This window comes from Bos grunniens, chromosome 18 (assembly GCF_055505025.1).
Source record: "Bos grunniens cultivar Pamir isolate PY7600 chromosome 18, Bosgru_T2T1.0, whole genome shotgun sequence".
In the NCBI taxonomy this organism is placed as follows: domain Eukaryota; kingdom Metazoa; phylum Chordata; class Mammalia; order Artiodactyla; family Bovidae; genus Bos; species Bos grunniens.
The window spans coordinates 45,040,383-45,055,561 of NC_141182.1; the positions used below are offsets into that span (position 1 = coordinate 45,040,383).

At 43.5% G+C, this 15,179-nt stretch overlaps 1 protein-coding gene across 6 annotated transcripts in view; it reads left to right on the forward strand.

The window, feature by feature from the left end:
- The window catches only part of WTIP (WT1 interacting protein), an 80,501-nt gene that overhangs the window by 10,334 nt on the left and 54,988 nt on the right, over window positions 1-15,179 (forward strand). For 3 of the 6 annotated variants that reach the window (XM_086351786.1, XM_086351787.1, XM_086351789.1), the window contains 5 exons: window positions 9,577-9,644; window positions 9,802-9,864; window positions 10,032-10,162; window positions 10,944-10,995; window positions 11,682-11,750. In XM_086351786.1, the coding sequence (XP_086207912.1) occupies window positions 9,577-9,644; window positions 9,802-9,864; window positions 10,032-10,162; window positions 10,944-10,995; window positions 11,682-11,750 (383 nt within the window). Of the gene's footprint in view, window positions 1-5,587; window positions 5,622-9,576; window positions 9,645-9,801; window positions 9,865-10,031; window positions 10,163-10,943; window positions 10,996-11,681; window positions 11,751-15,179 lie in introns of those variants that run through there. The other 3 variants (XM_086351792.1, XM_086351788.1, XM_086351790.1) reach the window with 1 other exon arrangement.

The window sequence follows — 15,179 nt, forward strand, 5'->3', positions numbered from 1 at the left end:
CCCTGGCCAGATCATCTCACACGTGGATTCCTGAACCAATCCCTGTGGCTGGGGGGAGTGCTGTGATTTGACTTTACGTGCCTGAGTATGGGAACCAATATAAGGGAAGAAGAATTAGCTTTATACTAATCAGGCCCACCCGTGGATAAGGGGGGTGAGTTCAAGTTTCCCTTAAACACAGCAAGCTGCCTGAGGTAAGGCTGGATACTGAAGACAACTTGGATAAGTAGGGAAGACTCGAAGCTCTGAAACCACCCAAAGAGTGTCCAGCGTTTTGCTTTAGTTCTCTAAAAAAGGGCATGTGGGAGGTACATTTTCCAAATTCTGGTGTGTCTAAAATGCCTTTATTCTACCCTCACAATTAATAGTTGACCAAGAATAGGCTTCCAAACTGGAAATAATTTTCACTAAGCATTTTGTTCAGCATGTTTTTTTGTTTTTGTTTTTCCTTTGGGCTGCACCACATGACATGTGGGATCTTAATTCCTCCACCAGGAGTGGAGTCCATGGCCCCCTGCGGTGGAAGTGTGGGGTCTTCACCGCTGGACCACCATGGAAGTCCCTCCCTAAGCATTTTGAAGTTGTAGATTTATCTTCCAGAAGCCATGGCTCCTAAATTTTGATGCCATTCTGAGTCTTATTTTTGTGTGTGTGATCTGTTTTTTCCTTTTGAGAGTCTCAGGAAGATGGCTGTCACTGCTCTGGCTCTAATAGCTTCTGGAAAGGGCCATGAACTGCACAGTTCCAGGGAGTGCCATTTACGTAGATGCAACAGGAATGGTGCCCTTGGAATTGTGCAGTGCAGCAACTGAGCTTTGGATACTTTATTTATGTTTGGTGTAGGCTTTGTGCCATTGGTTGTGCTGGGCGCACACACAGAGTCCCATTAGACTGGAGACTTGCCCTTCAGTTCTGGGAATTTTTTCTTGTACTATTTATTTTATTTACTCCTTTTTATCCCCTCTTGAATTAAATTCAGCAGTGTATGAATCAAGATAATATATTATGACCAAGTTGAGCTTATCTGAAGAATACTTGAGTATTGTTATACAGTATACAGTAGAAAACTCATTAATGTAACTCACCTCATTAACAAATTAAAGAAAAACTTCATGATCGTCTCAATAGGAGTAGAGCAAGAGGTCAGTAAAATCTGACATTCACATTTTAAAAAATAATTTTTGTTTATTTATTTTTGGTTGTGCTGGGTTTCACTGCTGCGTGGTTGCTCTCCTTGCGGCAAGTGGGGGCTACTCTAGTTGCAGCGTGGGCTTCTCGTTGCGGAGGCTTCTCTTACTGTGGAGCACAGGCTCTAGGGCACATGGGCTTCAGTAGTTGTGGCTCCTGGGCTCTAGAGCACAGGCTTAATAGTTGTGGTACACGGGCTTAATTGCTTCTTGGCGTGTGGGATCTTCCTGGATCAGGGACAGAACCCATGTCTCCTGCATTGGCAGGTGGATTCTTTACCACTGAGCCACCTGGGAATCCCTGACATTCAGTTTTTTTAAAAGTTTGTATATTTGTTTTATTTTGACTGTCTCAGGTTTCAGTTGCAGCAGCAGGATCTTTCGTTGGCAGTGCGTGGACTATGTAGTTGTGGTTCGAGGGCTTAGTTGCTCTGTGGCATGTGAGATCTTAGTTCCCCTATCAGGGATTGAACCCACGTCCCCTGCGTTGCAAGGCAGATTCTTAACCACTGGATCACCAGGGAAATTCCTGACATTCAGATTTTAGCAAGTTAGAAATAAAAAGGAACTTTCTCAACCTGGTGAGAGTTGGTTACTAAAAATCTATGCAAATATCATACTCAGTGGTGAAATATAAGAAAAATGGACCGTTAAAAGAGGAAAGGACAAAGCCTGCAATCATATCTTCTGTTCAGCATTGTACTGAAAGTCCTAGTCATTGCACTAAGATGAGAAAAATTAATATACCATATTCATGTAAATATTTATGAATATATCCATATTCATGTACTATTGAACATGGGTATATTCAATGCCAGTTTTTAAAAATTGATCTACAATGCATTGTAATTCCACTTAAGCAGGTTTTCATGAATTTGCCAGGCTAATTCTATAATTTAAATACAAGAGCAAAAGGCTAAGAATAGTCAAGATGATCTTGACAGAGAGTAAGTTGGGCAAGCTTCTACTACCAGGTGTCAATGTATACTGAATAGTTGTGTTAGTAATTTCATGTGGTACTGGGGCAAGGATGGACAAATAGGTCACTGGAACAGAGTGGAGGCTTTAGAAACAGACCCACGTCTGTGTGAAAACCTAATTGATGATAGAGATGGCATTGCAGATGGTTCTGGGCAAAGTGGTTATCCATATAAAATAATGAAATTAAACCCAAGTGGATCAAATACCAAAATGTGTAAAGAAAAACATGATAATTTTAGAAATAAATATAGAAAATTACCTCTATCAATATTTTGGTTAAGAAAGTTTTTTTTTTTTTTCCCCACTTACAAAAATCACCAAACTTAAGAAGAAGGGATTGACAAATTTGGCTACATTAGAGTTAAAAAACTGGATTTGTTAAAAAAAGACTGACTGTGAAGCATGTGGGAAAACAAACCATATACTGCCACAATCATGACTTCCAAGGATCATTTTCCAGAGTATTTAAAATATTTGACATATCAATTAGGAAAAAAGTACAGATAATTTAAAGTGTTCTTTTTATAGTTTGATGGGTATAGGTATGAGTTTTATTTGTCTGGGATTCATTTTGACTCCTGAATCTGAAAACTGTCAATATGAGAACAGTCTTAGCTGTTTTCAAAAATTTCCTTCTTTCCCATTGTTTCTATTATTTACTTATAAAATTCAAATTAGAAATATTAGTCTTTGTCATTCTGTTCTACTTTTCTCTTAGCCACTCCTTCATATTATCCATGTCTCCTCTCCCTTTGCTGCGTTGTTTCATTTCTTCAGATCTGTCTTCCAGAATCCGGAGTCTAGATCAGTGAACTTTCTTGTCAGCTGTGTGTAGCTTTAGTATGTGTGGGTGGTTACCACAGGATACAAACCCATTTATAATCCCACGGGCAGTATATGAGAATTCCAGTTTTTCCTTATTCCTGCAAACACTTGGCATTGTCTTTTTAGCCATTCTGGTAGAGGTAGAGTGATATCTTTCTCTTTTTTAATTAATTTTTTACTTGGAGGATGATTGCTTTTCAAAGTTGTGTTGGTTTCTGCCATCCTGGAGTGATACGTTGATGTGATTTTACTTTGAATTTCTCTGATGAATACTGATGACTGATATACTCTTTCATGTATTTGTCGGTCATTTGAATGCCTTTCTGTGTAAAGTACCTGTTGAGTCTTTGACCCATTTTATAAACAATTAATTAATTAATTTCTGGCCGTACTGGGTTTTCACTGCTGCGTGGGCTTTCTCTAGTTGCGGCAAGTGCAGGCTGCTTGTCACTGTGCTGCGTGGCTTCTCATTGCAGTGGCTTCTCTTGTTGCGGAGCACAGGCTCTAGGACACGTGGGTTCAGCAGCTGCGGCTCTGGGGCTATAGAGCACAGGCTCAGTAGCTGCGGTGCCCAGGCTTAATTGCTCCATGCTGTGTTGGATTTTCCTGGACCAGGGGTCAAACCCCTGTCTCCTGCATTGGGAAGTGGATTCTTTACCACTCAGCAACCAAGGAAGCCCCTTTTTGCCCATTTTTAAATTGGGTTGTTTGACTTTTTCTTAATGATTTCTAGGAGTTCTTTATGCATCTTGGGTAAAAGTTTTTTGTTGGTTATATGTGTTGTAAATTCTTTTCCTCACCTATTCTTGCTTCATTATTTTTTTCCTTTTTGGCTGCACCTCTCTGCTTTTGGGATCTTAGTACCCCACCAGGGATTGAACTTGGGCCCTAGGTAGTGAAAGTGCAATTTTAAACACTGGACCACCAGAGTTTTCTAGTTTGTGATTGTGGAAGTCTGTCTGTAGGAATTCATTGAGGTGTGTGTTGAAGGTGCATTCTCCTAGGGAATTTTTTTTCCCCACTTAACCAACAGGACAAATTTTATGAGGGAATAATTCCCCAATAAAGTTGATACAGTTCTAAATTATAAGATGTTTTCCAGAAAACTTAAGGAATGTTTGAAAATGTATGAGCAGGGGCAAATATGTATTTTCTGAGAATTTTTATTACTTATGGATTTGTATTCATATAACGTATTGCAGTACCATCATTATTCTTTTGATGCACAAATCGTCTCAAATTTGGCCAGAGAAGTCCCTTCCCACTGGCTCCTATGTCCTTTTGACATGTACCCACTTTGTTCTTTGAACACTTCTTTACTTTGGCACAAGATATACTCGGTTTATCTTTGTTTTCATTTTTAATTGAGTACAATTTACATATTGCTTAGCAAACAGATCTTAAGTATATAGTTCAAAGATTTTGCATAAGTATGTACATTTATACAACTTGCACCCCTAACAAAGATACAGGAAAAAAAACCGCAAGAAACTTCTGTCTTCCCTTTTCTCCAGTTGATCTCCATATGATTCCCCCATCACATCCTTTCAACCAGTGTTCTAATTTCTACCACCATACATTAGTTTTGTCTGTTCTAGAACTTCATTTAAATGCAGTTAATAGGTACTATTTTCTTTCTTTTTTTACAGTGGTCCCCCCCTATTTTTGCTGAGCATTTTTGTTTTAAATCCATGTTGTTATATGTATGAGGAGTTCCCTCCTTTGTGTCACTAAGATTCTGTTGTATGAATATATACCACACTTTGTTTTTCCATTTAACTGTTGGTAGATACTAGGTTGTGCTATGAACATTCTAGTACAGGTCATTTGTGGACAAATGTTTTCATTTCTCTTGGGTAAATTCCAGGGAATGGAATTTCTGGGTCGTAGGCTAAGTGTATGTTTCATTTCATAAGAGACTGCCAAACTATTTTCCAAAGGGGCTGTATCATTTTAAACTCCTACTCGAAATGTAAGAGAGTTGGGTCATTCTACATATTAGCCAACAGCTGGTACTTTAGTCTGTTTAATTTTAGCCGTTCTAATGGGTGTGAAGTGGTAGCTCACTGTGGTTTTAATATATATTTCCCTGAGAACTAATGAGGTTTAAGCATCTTTTTTTCCTGTTTCTTGGCCATTTTTTTCTTCTTTTGTGAAGTCTATTCAAGTCTTTTGCCCTGTTTTTTTTTTTTTTTTTTTTTAATAATTTTTAATTTTGTTTTTACTCCCTTTTTGTTTTTAAAATTTTGGCCTTGCCGTGTACCATATAGGATCTTAGTTCCCCACCCAGGGATTGAATCTGCAACCCCTTCACTAGAAGCTTGGCGTTTCAACCACTGGGCTGCCAGGGAAGTCCCTCTTTGGCTCAGTTTTTAAATTGGGAGTTGTCTTTTATTGTTTAGTTTAGTTCTAGGAATATGTATGGTAAAATTTCTTTTTAGATGTTTTGTGAATATTTTCTTCAGGGTTTTTTTGTTTGTTTGTTTTATGGTTATTATTTTTGTGACTTAAATTTTTCTGTCTCCCTTTAAGTCATGAAGATAGTCTCCTTTGTTTTTTTCTAGAAGTTTTAGGTCTCTCATTTTTATGTTTAGGTTGATGACTGTTACATCTTCTGTGTGGTATGAGGTAAGGAATTGAGTCTTTTTTTTTTTTCCATATGACTGTCTGGTTGTTTCAGCACTATGTGCTGGAAAGACTTTTGCTTTCCCACTTGCATGTTTCTTGAAATATTTATGGGTCTGTTTTTGGACTCCATTCTGTTCCACTGATCTTTTTGTCTCTCCTTACCAGAATATTACACTGTCTTGACTTCTGTAAATCTTAAAATAGATAATGTTAGTCGTCTTGTTTTGTTGATCTTTTTCAAGATTATTTTGGCTATTCTAGGTTCTCTGTATTTCTGTATAAATTAAGACATTGGAAATCAGTTTACACAAAAGAAAGAGTGCTGGGAACTTGATTGGGTGGCACTGAATGTGCAGATCAATTGGGACAGAATCAGAATGAGAACATTTGAAGCATGAAGATGGTTGTCAGGAACTGTGCAGGGTCTGAGATTTTTCCCCATGTGCAAGCTGACAAGTTAGCCTGCCAGTGTTTCATGGGTGCTGGCTGGACACGACCCTCCTGGGGCAGACACTCACGGTACTGCAGGCAGTGTGAGCGTCACGTTTGCATTGGTTCTGTGTGCTCTCCTTAGTCCCACAGTGGTGATGTGGATACCAGGTGTGCGCTGCATGTGCAGTGGGTCTGTATGTCATGGCTGAGGAACCCTGAGCTTAGGGATCCCCAGGATTTTATAATGGGCTGCCAGCAAACCTGTCAGATTCTTCTCCCAGAGAAGCCCATTATCTTTAATAGATTGCACAGCAAACAGACTTGCCCTCTGCTTCAGAGGGAGATGCTGTCTCTGTCTTCTAAGCAGTTTGCTCCACAGATATCCTTGGAAAGATAATCCAGAATGAAAGCTGCCAGCCCTGTGTTTGAAAGATGTGTTAAGAATGGAATTGGTCCAATGGAGAACTGTCTTCCAACAGTGGTATATCTATTTATTAGCTCTTTTACAGTTTTTTCCAGCAAGCTTTGGTTTTTCTGAGTCAAATCAGACACATCTTTCATTAAACGTATTCCTTAGTATTTTATGGTTTTTCTTCAGATGCTATTATAAATGTATTTTTAAAATTGTACGTTTATTTTCCAATTACTTGCTGCTAGATTATAAAAATATTTTTGGTTTCCATATACTGACCACCTTTACCACAACTTTGCTAAAAATACTGATTAGTTTTAGTACGTTTTTTTGTATATTTCTTATGATTTTCTATATAACAAAATTGTCATCTGTGTTTAAAGACTTTTTTTTTTAAGCAATAATTTTCAGTTCACTAGATGAAACAGACTTGCAACATCATCAGCAGGAATGCAAAATAAGCCATCTATAGCAAATGATAAGGATAATGGGCAAAAAGGAAAAAGCCTCCGTTGGAAAAGAAGCTTCTCTTGAAATAAAAAATCAAACCATTATTATAAAGGAATTTACCTAGAACTGCTATGTTTCCCCCATCCCATTTGCTGGAAGTCAACAAGAGCATCTAGCACTTTATGTCCCTGTCAGAAAAGGCAGACCAGAGCATCCTAATGCAAAAACAGACAAAAAAGAAAATCCCTAACCCCTCCCCTACACCACAGAACTATAACTCCAGAGTTCAGATTCAAAAAGGAGAGTTCACTATCTAGCACTTTTAGTATACTGTTGAATCCTAAGGGTAAAAGTGGAAAAAAAATTAACTGTTAACGTCTGATGTTAGCTGTGGGGCTTTCCTGGATGTGCTTCATCAGGGGGAGGAAGTTCCCTCTTGTTCCTGGTTAGGGGTTGTCATCTCCTGACTAATGGGAATGCCTCTCATAGCTGCTGGCAGGTCTGCTGGGGCTGTAGTTTGGATTTGACAAGTGTGCCTTTTTCTTTTAAAGTTTTTTTTTTTTTTCAATTTATTTAAACTAAAAAAATACCACATCACTCATTTTTCTCATCCCTAACCCCCTGCATCTTGGAACAGCCAAACTTTTCTCTGTATCTATGTTCTTGTGTGTGTGTGTGTGTGTGTGTGTGTGTGTGTGTGTGTGTGTTTTAAAGATTCCCTGTATAAGAGAGGTCATAGTGTATTTGTGTTTCTTTGTCTGACTTAATCTCACTTAGTATATAATACCTTCCAGGTGCACCCGTGTTGTTGCAAATGACAAGATTTCATTTTCATTCTTTGTCATGGCTGAATAATGATATTCCATTGTGTGTGTGTGTGACAATTTCTTTATCCGTTGCATCCATCAGTGGATACTTAGTGTTCATATCTTACTTATTATAAATAATGCTGTAGTGAACATAGAGATGCAGATAGCTTTTTGAATTAGTTTTCATTTTCTTTAGATAAATTCCCAGAAGGGGAATTGCTGGATCATATGTTAGTTCTATTTTTAATTTTTTGAGGAACCTCCATATTGTTTTCCACAGTGGTTGTACCAATTTACATTATATTCCCACCAACAGTGTATAAGAGTTCCCTTTTTTCTACATATTAACCAACACTTATTATTTCTTGTCTTATTGATAATAGCCATTCTAACGGACGTGAGGTCCTTTGTTGTAAATTGATCGACTATATATATGTGTGTTTATTTCTGGGCTTGCTATTCTGATTCATTGATCACTGTCTGTTTTTATGCCAATAGCATACTTTTTAATTACTACAGCTTTGTAATACACTTTGAAATCAGGGAGCATGATACTTCTAGCTCTGTTCTTTTTTCTCAAGGTTGCTTTGGCTATTTGGGATCTTTCGTGTTTCCATATAAGTTTTAGGATTATTTGTTCTATTTCTGTGGAAAATACCATTGGAATTTTGACAGGGATTGTATTGAATTGATAGATTGCTTTGGGTAGTATGGACATTTTAATAATACTGATCTTGTAATCCATGAGCATAGAATATCTTTCCATTTGTTTGTGTCTTCTTCAGTTTCTTTTATTAATATCTTATAGTTTTCAGTATACAGGTCTTTTACTTCCTTGGTTAAATTTATTCCTAGATATTTTGTTCTTTTTGATACAATTATAAGTGGACTGTTTTCTTATTTTCTCTTCCTGATAGTTCATTATTAGTTAAAGCAACACAAACAACACATTGTTATGTATTGATTTTGTATTCTGCAACTTTACTGAATTCATTTATTCTAACAGTTTTTGATGGAGTCTTTAGGATTTTCTGTATGTTTCATCTGCAAATAGTGATAGTCTTACTTTGTCCTTTCCAATTTGGATGCCTTTTCTTTCTTTTTCTTGCCTAATTGCCCGGGCTAGGACTTCCAATAATGTGTTGAATTAAAGTGGTAGAAGTGGACATCCTTGTCTTGTTTTTGATCCTAGAGAAAAACTTTTTACTTTTCACCATTGTATATGACATTAGCATGGGCTTCTTATATATGTCCTTTATTATGTTGAGGTATGTTCCCTCTGTACCCATTTTATTGGGAGTTCTTGTTATGAAAGGATATTAAATTCCATCAGATGCTTTTTCTGTATCTATTGAGATGATCACAGGATTTTTATCCTTTATTTTGTTAATATGATATATCACACTGATTTGTGAATGTTGAACTATCCTGGCATCCTTGCAATAAAGGATACCTTTTTTTTAAAATATATATTAGGCTCCTTTACCTGGTGAGAGTTGTAGTTCTAATGTTTTTAGATTAAGAAATTCATTCTGCGAAGTCTGCTCTGAATTCAACTGAACTTAAAGCAGATGTTTTTTAAAATTATCAGAACTTCAATTTACATTTGCTAAACAGGTCTTCATATATTTGTATGACAACTTCTTGTGACAGTTTTGTCAACAACATATTCTTAATTTTTAAAAACTATTAATTAGTGTAATGGTAATAACATAACATTAGAGGGAAATTAAAAAATTTGTCTGAAGTCCATTTCTCATCTATTGGAGGAGGGTGCTGAGAAATGGCAGCAGAGGCATCATCCCTGGTTCCAGTGGTCCAGGGACCCCCTTCTCTACCCTCATCCTTGCAGGGAGACGACTTCGTGGGAAGGCATTCTACAACGTGGGTGAGAAAGTGTACTGCCAGGAGGACTTCCTGGTGAGTGAAAGCTGTGCCCTGGCTGGTGCTGTGGGTGGGAGCAGGGGCGGGGACCCTCCTGAGTCTCACGGAGACCCGAGGCCAGGAAGCAGATGCTGGCTGGGCAGTGAGTGCCCCTTTGTCATATAACATCCTGGATCCTGTGTCCCCCTCCCAGTACTCCGGGTTCCAGCAAACGGCTGACAAGTGTAGCGTGTGTGGACACCTCATCATGGAGATGGTGAGAACCTCCCCCAGGCTCCTGGAGCCCCTCTGACATGCGTGGAGTCTGAGGACCCCACCCTTTCACCTGTTGGAGACCTGCCAGGGGCTCAGAGCCAGCGTGTCTTCTGGGGGCTGTGCTGAGCCTTCCACCTGCACTGACCCTTCAGTGCCTCCTGCCCCCAGATTCTGCAGGCCCTTGGGAAGTCCTACCACCCAGGCTGCTTCCGATGCTCGGTATGCAACGAGTGCCTGGATGGGGTGCCCTTCACTGTGGATGTGGAGAACAACATCTACTGTGTCAGAGATTATCACACGTGAGTAGCTGGCACTGTGGAGCAGTGTGACTCCCGTGGTTCCTCTGCCCGCCCTGGGAGCATTTTTCCAGCCTGCCTGTCTGTGTTCTCCATTCTTGGCCTGTTCACTTCCTGCCTCCACTGTGTGCTCAGTGGTTGAGGTGAGGCACGGATCTCTGCCTGGAGCCATCTGTCTCGGTTCTCTCCTCCCCTTGCCTTTGCCTACAGCCCCTTCCTCCTAGGGGTGGGAACTCTCAGATGCCCCACCTTGTGTCTGTCTGCTCCAATGACCAGGCCAGGACTTTTCTGCCTGGAATGGGAACCTGGGGTCTCTGCAGAGTCTTTTTCCTGCTTGTCTGGTACCCATGTGACTAGGCAATCCATTCTTCCTTGCTGTGGCTCCAGGCTCCGCTCTCAGACCTCTGGTCCCGTGCTGTTGCCTTGTATGGGGGTGGTGCTAGGCATTGGTTCCTGGTACTTGGTGTGGAGCCAGGCTTTGCAGGGTCTCAGCTAGGAGAGACCCAAACGTGGACATTAGGGGGCAAATACTTAGGAAGCATGAGGAAGAGGCCAGGGGAGAAGCCATCTGGAGGAGGTGATGGGGTGGAGGTGAATTGGGGAGCCACAGAAAAGGCCAGTGCTGAGAAAGCATGGCAGAGAATGCTCCTACCTCACTCTGTCCACACAAGGAGAGGGGGCCTGTTGTTTGGCCACATCATGGGCTACTATGGGTGGACCTGTCCTCGTTCCCTTGACCTCCAGTCATTCAGCTGGTCACTTCTGGTTTCCTTTATTTCTCCAGGGTTTTTGCACCAAAATGTGCCTCCTGTGCCCGTCCTATCCTCCCTGCACAGGTAGGAACCACTCACCTGGAGATGATCAGGTGCCTGGCCCTGCTGGTCCTGCCTGGATGGGCCCCAGGTCTTGGGCTGCGGTGGGAGGGACAAGCAGGTGCTCCTGCCTCATTGCCCTCTGGGCAGAAGATGTGTACAGGACGGGGACCACCCAGGGCACACAGGGTACACGTGTTCCTGCATGAGTTAGAGGGACATGGTGGCCCCTGCTTCTCAGCTGCCCCCCCTGCCCCCTCAACTCCATTGCCCATCCATGTCAGGACTGTCCCCCAAGTTCGTGAGCTCACAGCTGAGATGGTGGGTGGAGCAGATGAAGAGAAGGGTGCAGTCTGTGCAGGAAACAGCCTTCGGGGGTGCAGCTCTCGGCACTGGGTTTTCCTCACACGCTGGCTCCGTCCCAGCCTACTGTGTCTGGGGAAGCGGGACTGGTCTTTGCTGACTCCAAAGAACTGATGCCCATGTGGTGGCTCTCATCAGCAAGTGTGCATGCTGTCAGCTGCAGGTGTGGGAGGAGGCCTCCAGCACACGCACATCCATCTGTGTGCACCAACCGATGCCTGTTCCGGTCCCATGGAAGCACCTGTGTCAGTGCTCACACGGGTGTGAATGCACAGCCCCCATGACAGGAGCACGTGTAGGTATGTGCCCACCAAACAGTTCGCTTCATACCCTGTTTCTTCTTCCAGGGCTGTGAGACAACCATCCGTGTGGTGTCCATGGACAGAGATTACCACGTGGAGTGCTACCACTGTGAGGTGAGCCTGGGCCCCCCAGAGGGCTGGTGGCTGGGGCAGCCCCCCTCCTACATAGACCTCATCCTCCCTAGGTGTTCTGCGGGCCTACCTCTTTTTAATATTTCTTTGGCTGCACTGGGTCTTAGTTGCAGCAATGTCTAGTTCCCTGAACAGGGATCAGGTCCCCTGCATTGGGATCACAGAGTCTTAGCCACTGGACCGCCAGGGAAATCCCCTACTTCCTCTTTTATGGTTCTACCCCATGATGCCTGCTGCTGCTAAGTCGCTTCAGTTGTGTCCGACTCTGTGCGACCCCATAGACGGCAGCCCACCAAGCTCCCCCGTCCCTGGGATTGTCCAGGCAAGAATGCTGGAGTGGGTTGCCATTTCCTTCTCCAATGCATGAAAGTGAAAAGTGAAAGTGAAGTCGCTCAGTCATGTCCAGCGACCCCATATGCCTGTCCTCCCCTTAGTGAGCTCTCTCCCTCCGCACCGCTCTCCCCCCGACCCCTACCCCGTCCCCCCGCCCAGGATATAGTCTCTCTCAGCCCATTTCTCAGTCAGTCAATCAAATTATTTCCTCAGGATGTACAGTGTCAGGGTGTTGTGGATGTAGAGAATAAAGACAGTCTGGAATGGCACCCCACTCCAGTACTCTTGCCTGGAGACTCCCATGGACAGCAGAGCCTGGTAGGCTGCAGTCCATGGCGCTTCGCTCAGAGTCGGACACAGACTTAGCAGCAGCAGCAGCAGCAGTACCCTCCAGAGAGACAAGTACTCAGGCAGTATTTAACAGGGTCATCACTGCTATCAAGGGGAGTTTTCAGAGGACCTAGGATGCCTTGGAAAATCAAGGAAGACTTTCTTGGGGAGGTGACACTCAAGCTGAGATTTGAAAGACAAATCAGAGCTAGCCAAGGAGGCAAGGAGAAGGGCATTTCCAGGGAATGGAAGCAGAATTGCTAAGGTGTGAAGGTGTGTTGTTTTGTGTCACTGGAGAAGTTGGCAGGATGATGAAAGGTCACTTGACCTGAGGAGCCTGCAGTTATCCTGAGGACAGTAGAGAAGGATCGAAAAGGGATGACATGATGGCATTGGGATTTAGAAAGGGCACTTACCTTGCCATGCAGAGAATGAATGGAGAAGGAGGGGGAAGGGGCTGGGGTTCCCTGAGGACACTGGTGGAGTGAAGGTCGTGACCCTGGGTTCTGGGAAGTAGATGGAGTGTTGGTTAGATAGTACAAGAGACTGGATTTGGTCAGTGACTGGATGTGGGAATTTGGGGGTTGGAAGGTGAGAGTGAGGACCCCAGGAGAATGAGTGAAGGTGAGAAGAGGAAGGCATAAGATGTTCTCGCTTTTGGTAGCTAGAGACATCTGCATGGAGATATCCAGGAAGCAGGTGGATGTGCTGGAGTGTGAAGACTCTGGTACAGGGGTAGGAGTTGGGAGTCATTGGCATATATAGCTCTTTCCTCTCTGATACTCTGTCCTGTGGTTTCTAGTTGCATTTACCTCCCCAAATTCTCAATTAAAGGAGGCCAATAGGCTCTCTTTGAGTACGCTGGAAAATCTTTCCAAGTAGTGTAGTAACTTGGGGCAGTTGTGGGGCTACTTTATTAGTTTCCCTTCCATCACTGGCCTGCCTTGTTTGGTGTTCTGAGTCTGAGAATCATTGTTTCATATTTTTTTGCCCAGCCTTTTTCATTGTTAAAGGCAGAATGGGAATTCCGGTCCTTGCTACTGTCAGGGCCGGAAGCAAGAGTCCCATCAGTCCCATCATGGTCAGGTACATGGCTACTGAAGCCAGGGGAATAAGTGGTCTTCCAGGGAGAACTGTACAGGAAGGAGTTGGGGCTCAGGATAGCCCCAGGAGCTCCTAACATTCCAGGGATGCATACAGCCACACAGGAGGCCTAGAGTGAGTGACCTGATCTGACCAGAGAGGTAGGAGGAAAACCAAGAGTTGGGTTTCAGAGTCCCAGGGAAGAGCAGGTGTGTCCGTGAGAAATCTTCTGTAGGAATCTAGGGTCCATTTGGAACCAGGTTGTGTTGGTGGGGCCAAGTGGCCCAAAGGAAATAGGAATCCTGATGGGAGGATCAAGGAAGGTGGACTGGGGGCAGGCACGGCCTGCAGAGGGCCCCCGATCCTCTAGCAACAGTAGGATGGCATCCTGCTCTTCTGTCTGGGGACTTGCCAGGTCCCCTTGGGATCGCTAAGGACAGTCCTTAGGGGAAGCTTGATACTGAGAGTCCAGGAGCAGGTTAAGCTGTGGGCAGATCACAGCCAATGCCTCACGGCTGGGAGATGTGGTGCTGCTGTCCCTCTGGGGAGACCCCTGGATGGGAACTGGGGTCTCCAGGCCCCCCTCTCGTCCCGTCTCTCTGGTGTGTGGTGGTTAGTAGCAGGCCCCGTCAGGGGGCTGTGGCCAGGCAGGCCATGGAGGACATCTGGGATCTGAGCTGTTTGGGACATGAGGCTCCATGGCAGCAGTCCAGCTTTGTAATCTGTTAGGGGTGGGCCAGGTATTAGTCTCAGGGCCTTTGGGTAACAAGTGTCAAACCTGCCAGGCTGGAGTTCAGCCCTGAGTGCAGTGAGTGTGACCAAAGGGGCCTCCTTGGGGTAGGGGACAAAAGGAAGGAAAAAGTTGTTCACCTGGTGCCTCACTGTAGCTCACAGCACAGTATCTTCCGTGTCTGACCTTTACATTTCCTGTCTGTTATTTATTTAAACACGAATCACGTAGCTTGTTAAACAGAGAAAATTAGCCCATAATATATCCTGCAGTGGTAAAATGGTAAGATAAGGGACATAAAACAAAACTCCTTGTTTACTTGATGTTTTCAGTTCTGTTCCATTATCTCTTAAGGCCACTCAAGTCAGCCATTTGACCTTCCCTGTTTCCCAAGGTCACCAATGACCCCCATGTGGGGATCCAGGAGATGATTCTCAGCTGTCACTGCCCTAAGCTTGGAGTAACTGTCCTAGACTCTCCTCTCCTAGTCGCCCTCTTCACTGTGCCCTTAGAACAGGGCTGTTTTTGGTTTGCCTCTTCTATTTTCCCCTGAAATCTGGGCTCTGGTTCTCTTCTTTCCTGTCTTAAAGTTGGAGCTTCCACAGCTCAGCTGTTCTCTTTCCTAGTTATCTGCACTCCCTGTGAGAAACTCCCGTGGCTTTGTAAGAACTGTCACATTTTTATGCTGATGCCCGCATTTACTGTCCAGCCCTGACTCCCAGACTCTAGGCTACTGTCCAACTACCTCCCTCCTGACTCGCTCCTTTGGATGTGTAGAAGTTCTCCAAGTCGGGGTGTCCTAACACTGGGCTCCTGACCGCCTCTCTCCCAAAAGAGTAAAGGCCAAAGTCCTCTGGAGGGTGGGCAGGGTCCTACAGATCGCAGATGCACCTCTCGTTTGCTTACCCTGGAGCCGGGGCTGTGTTCTTCCCTAG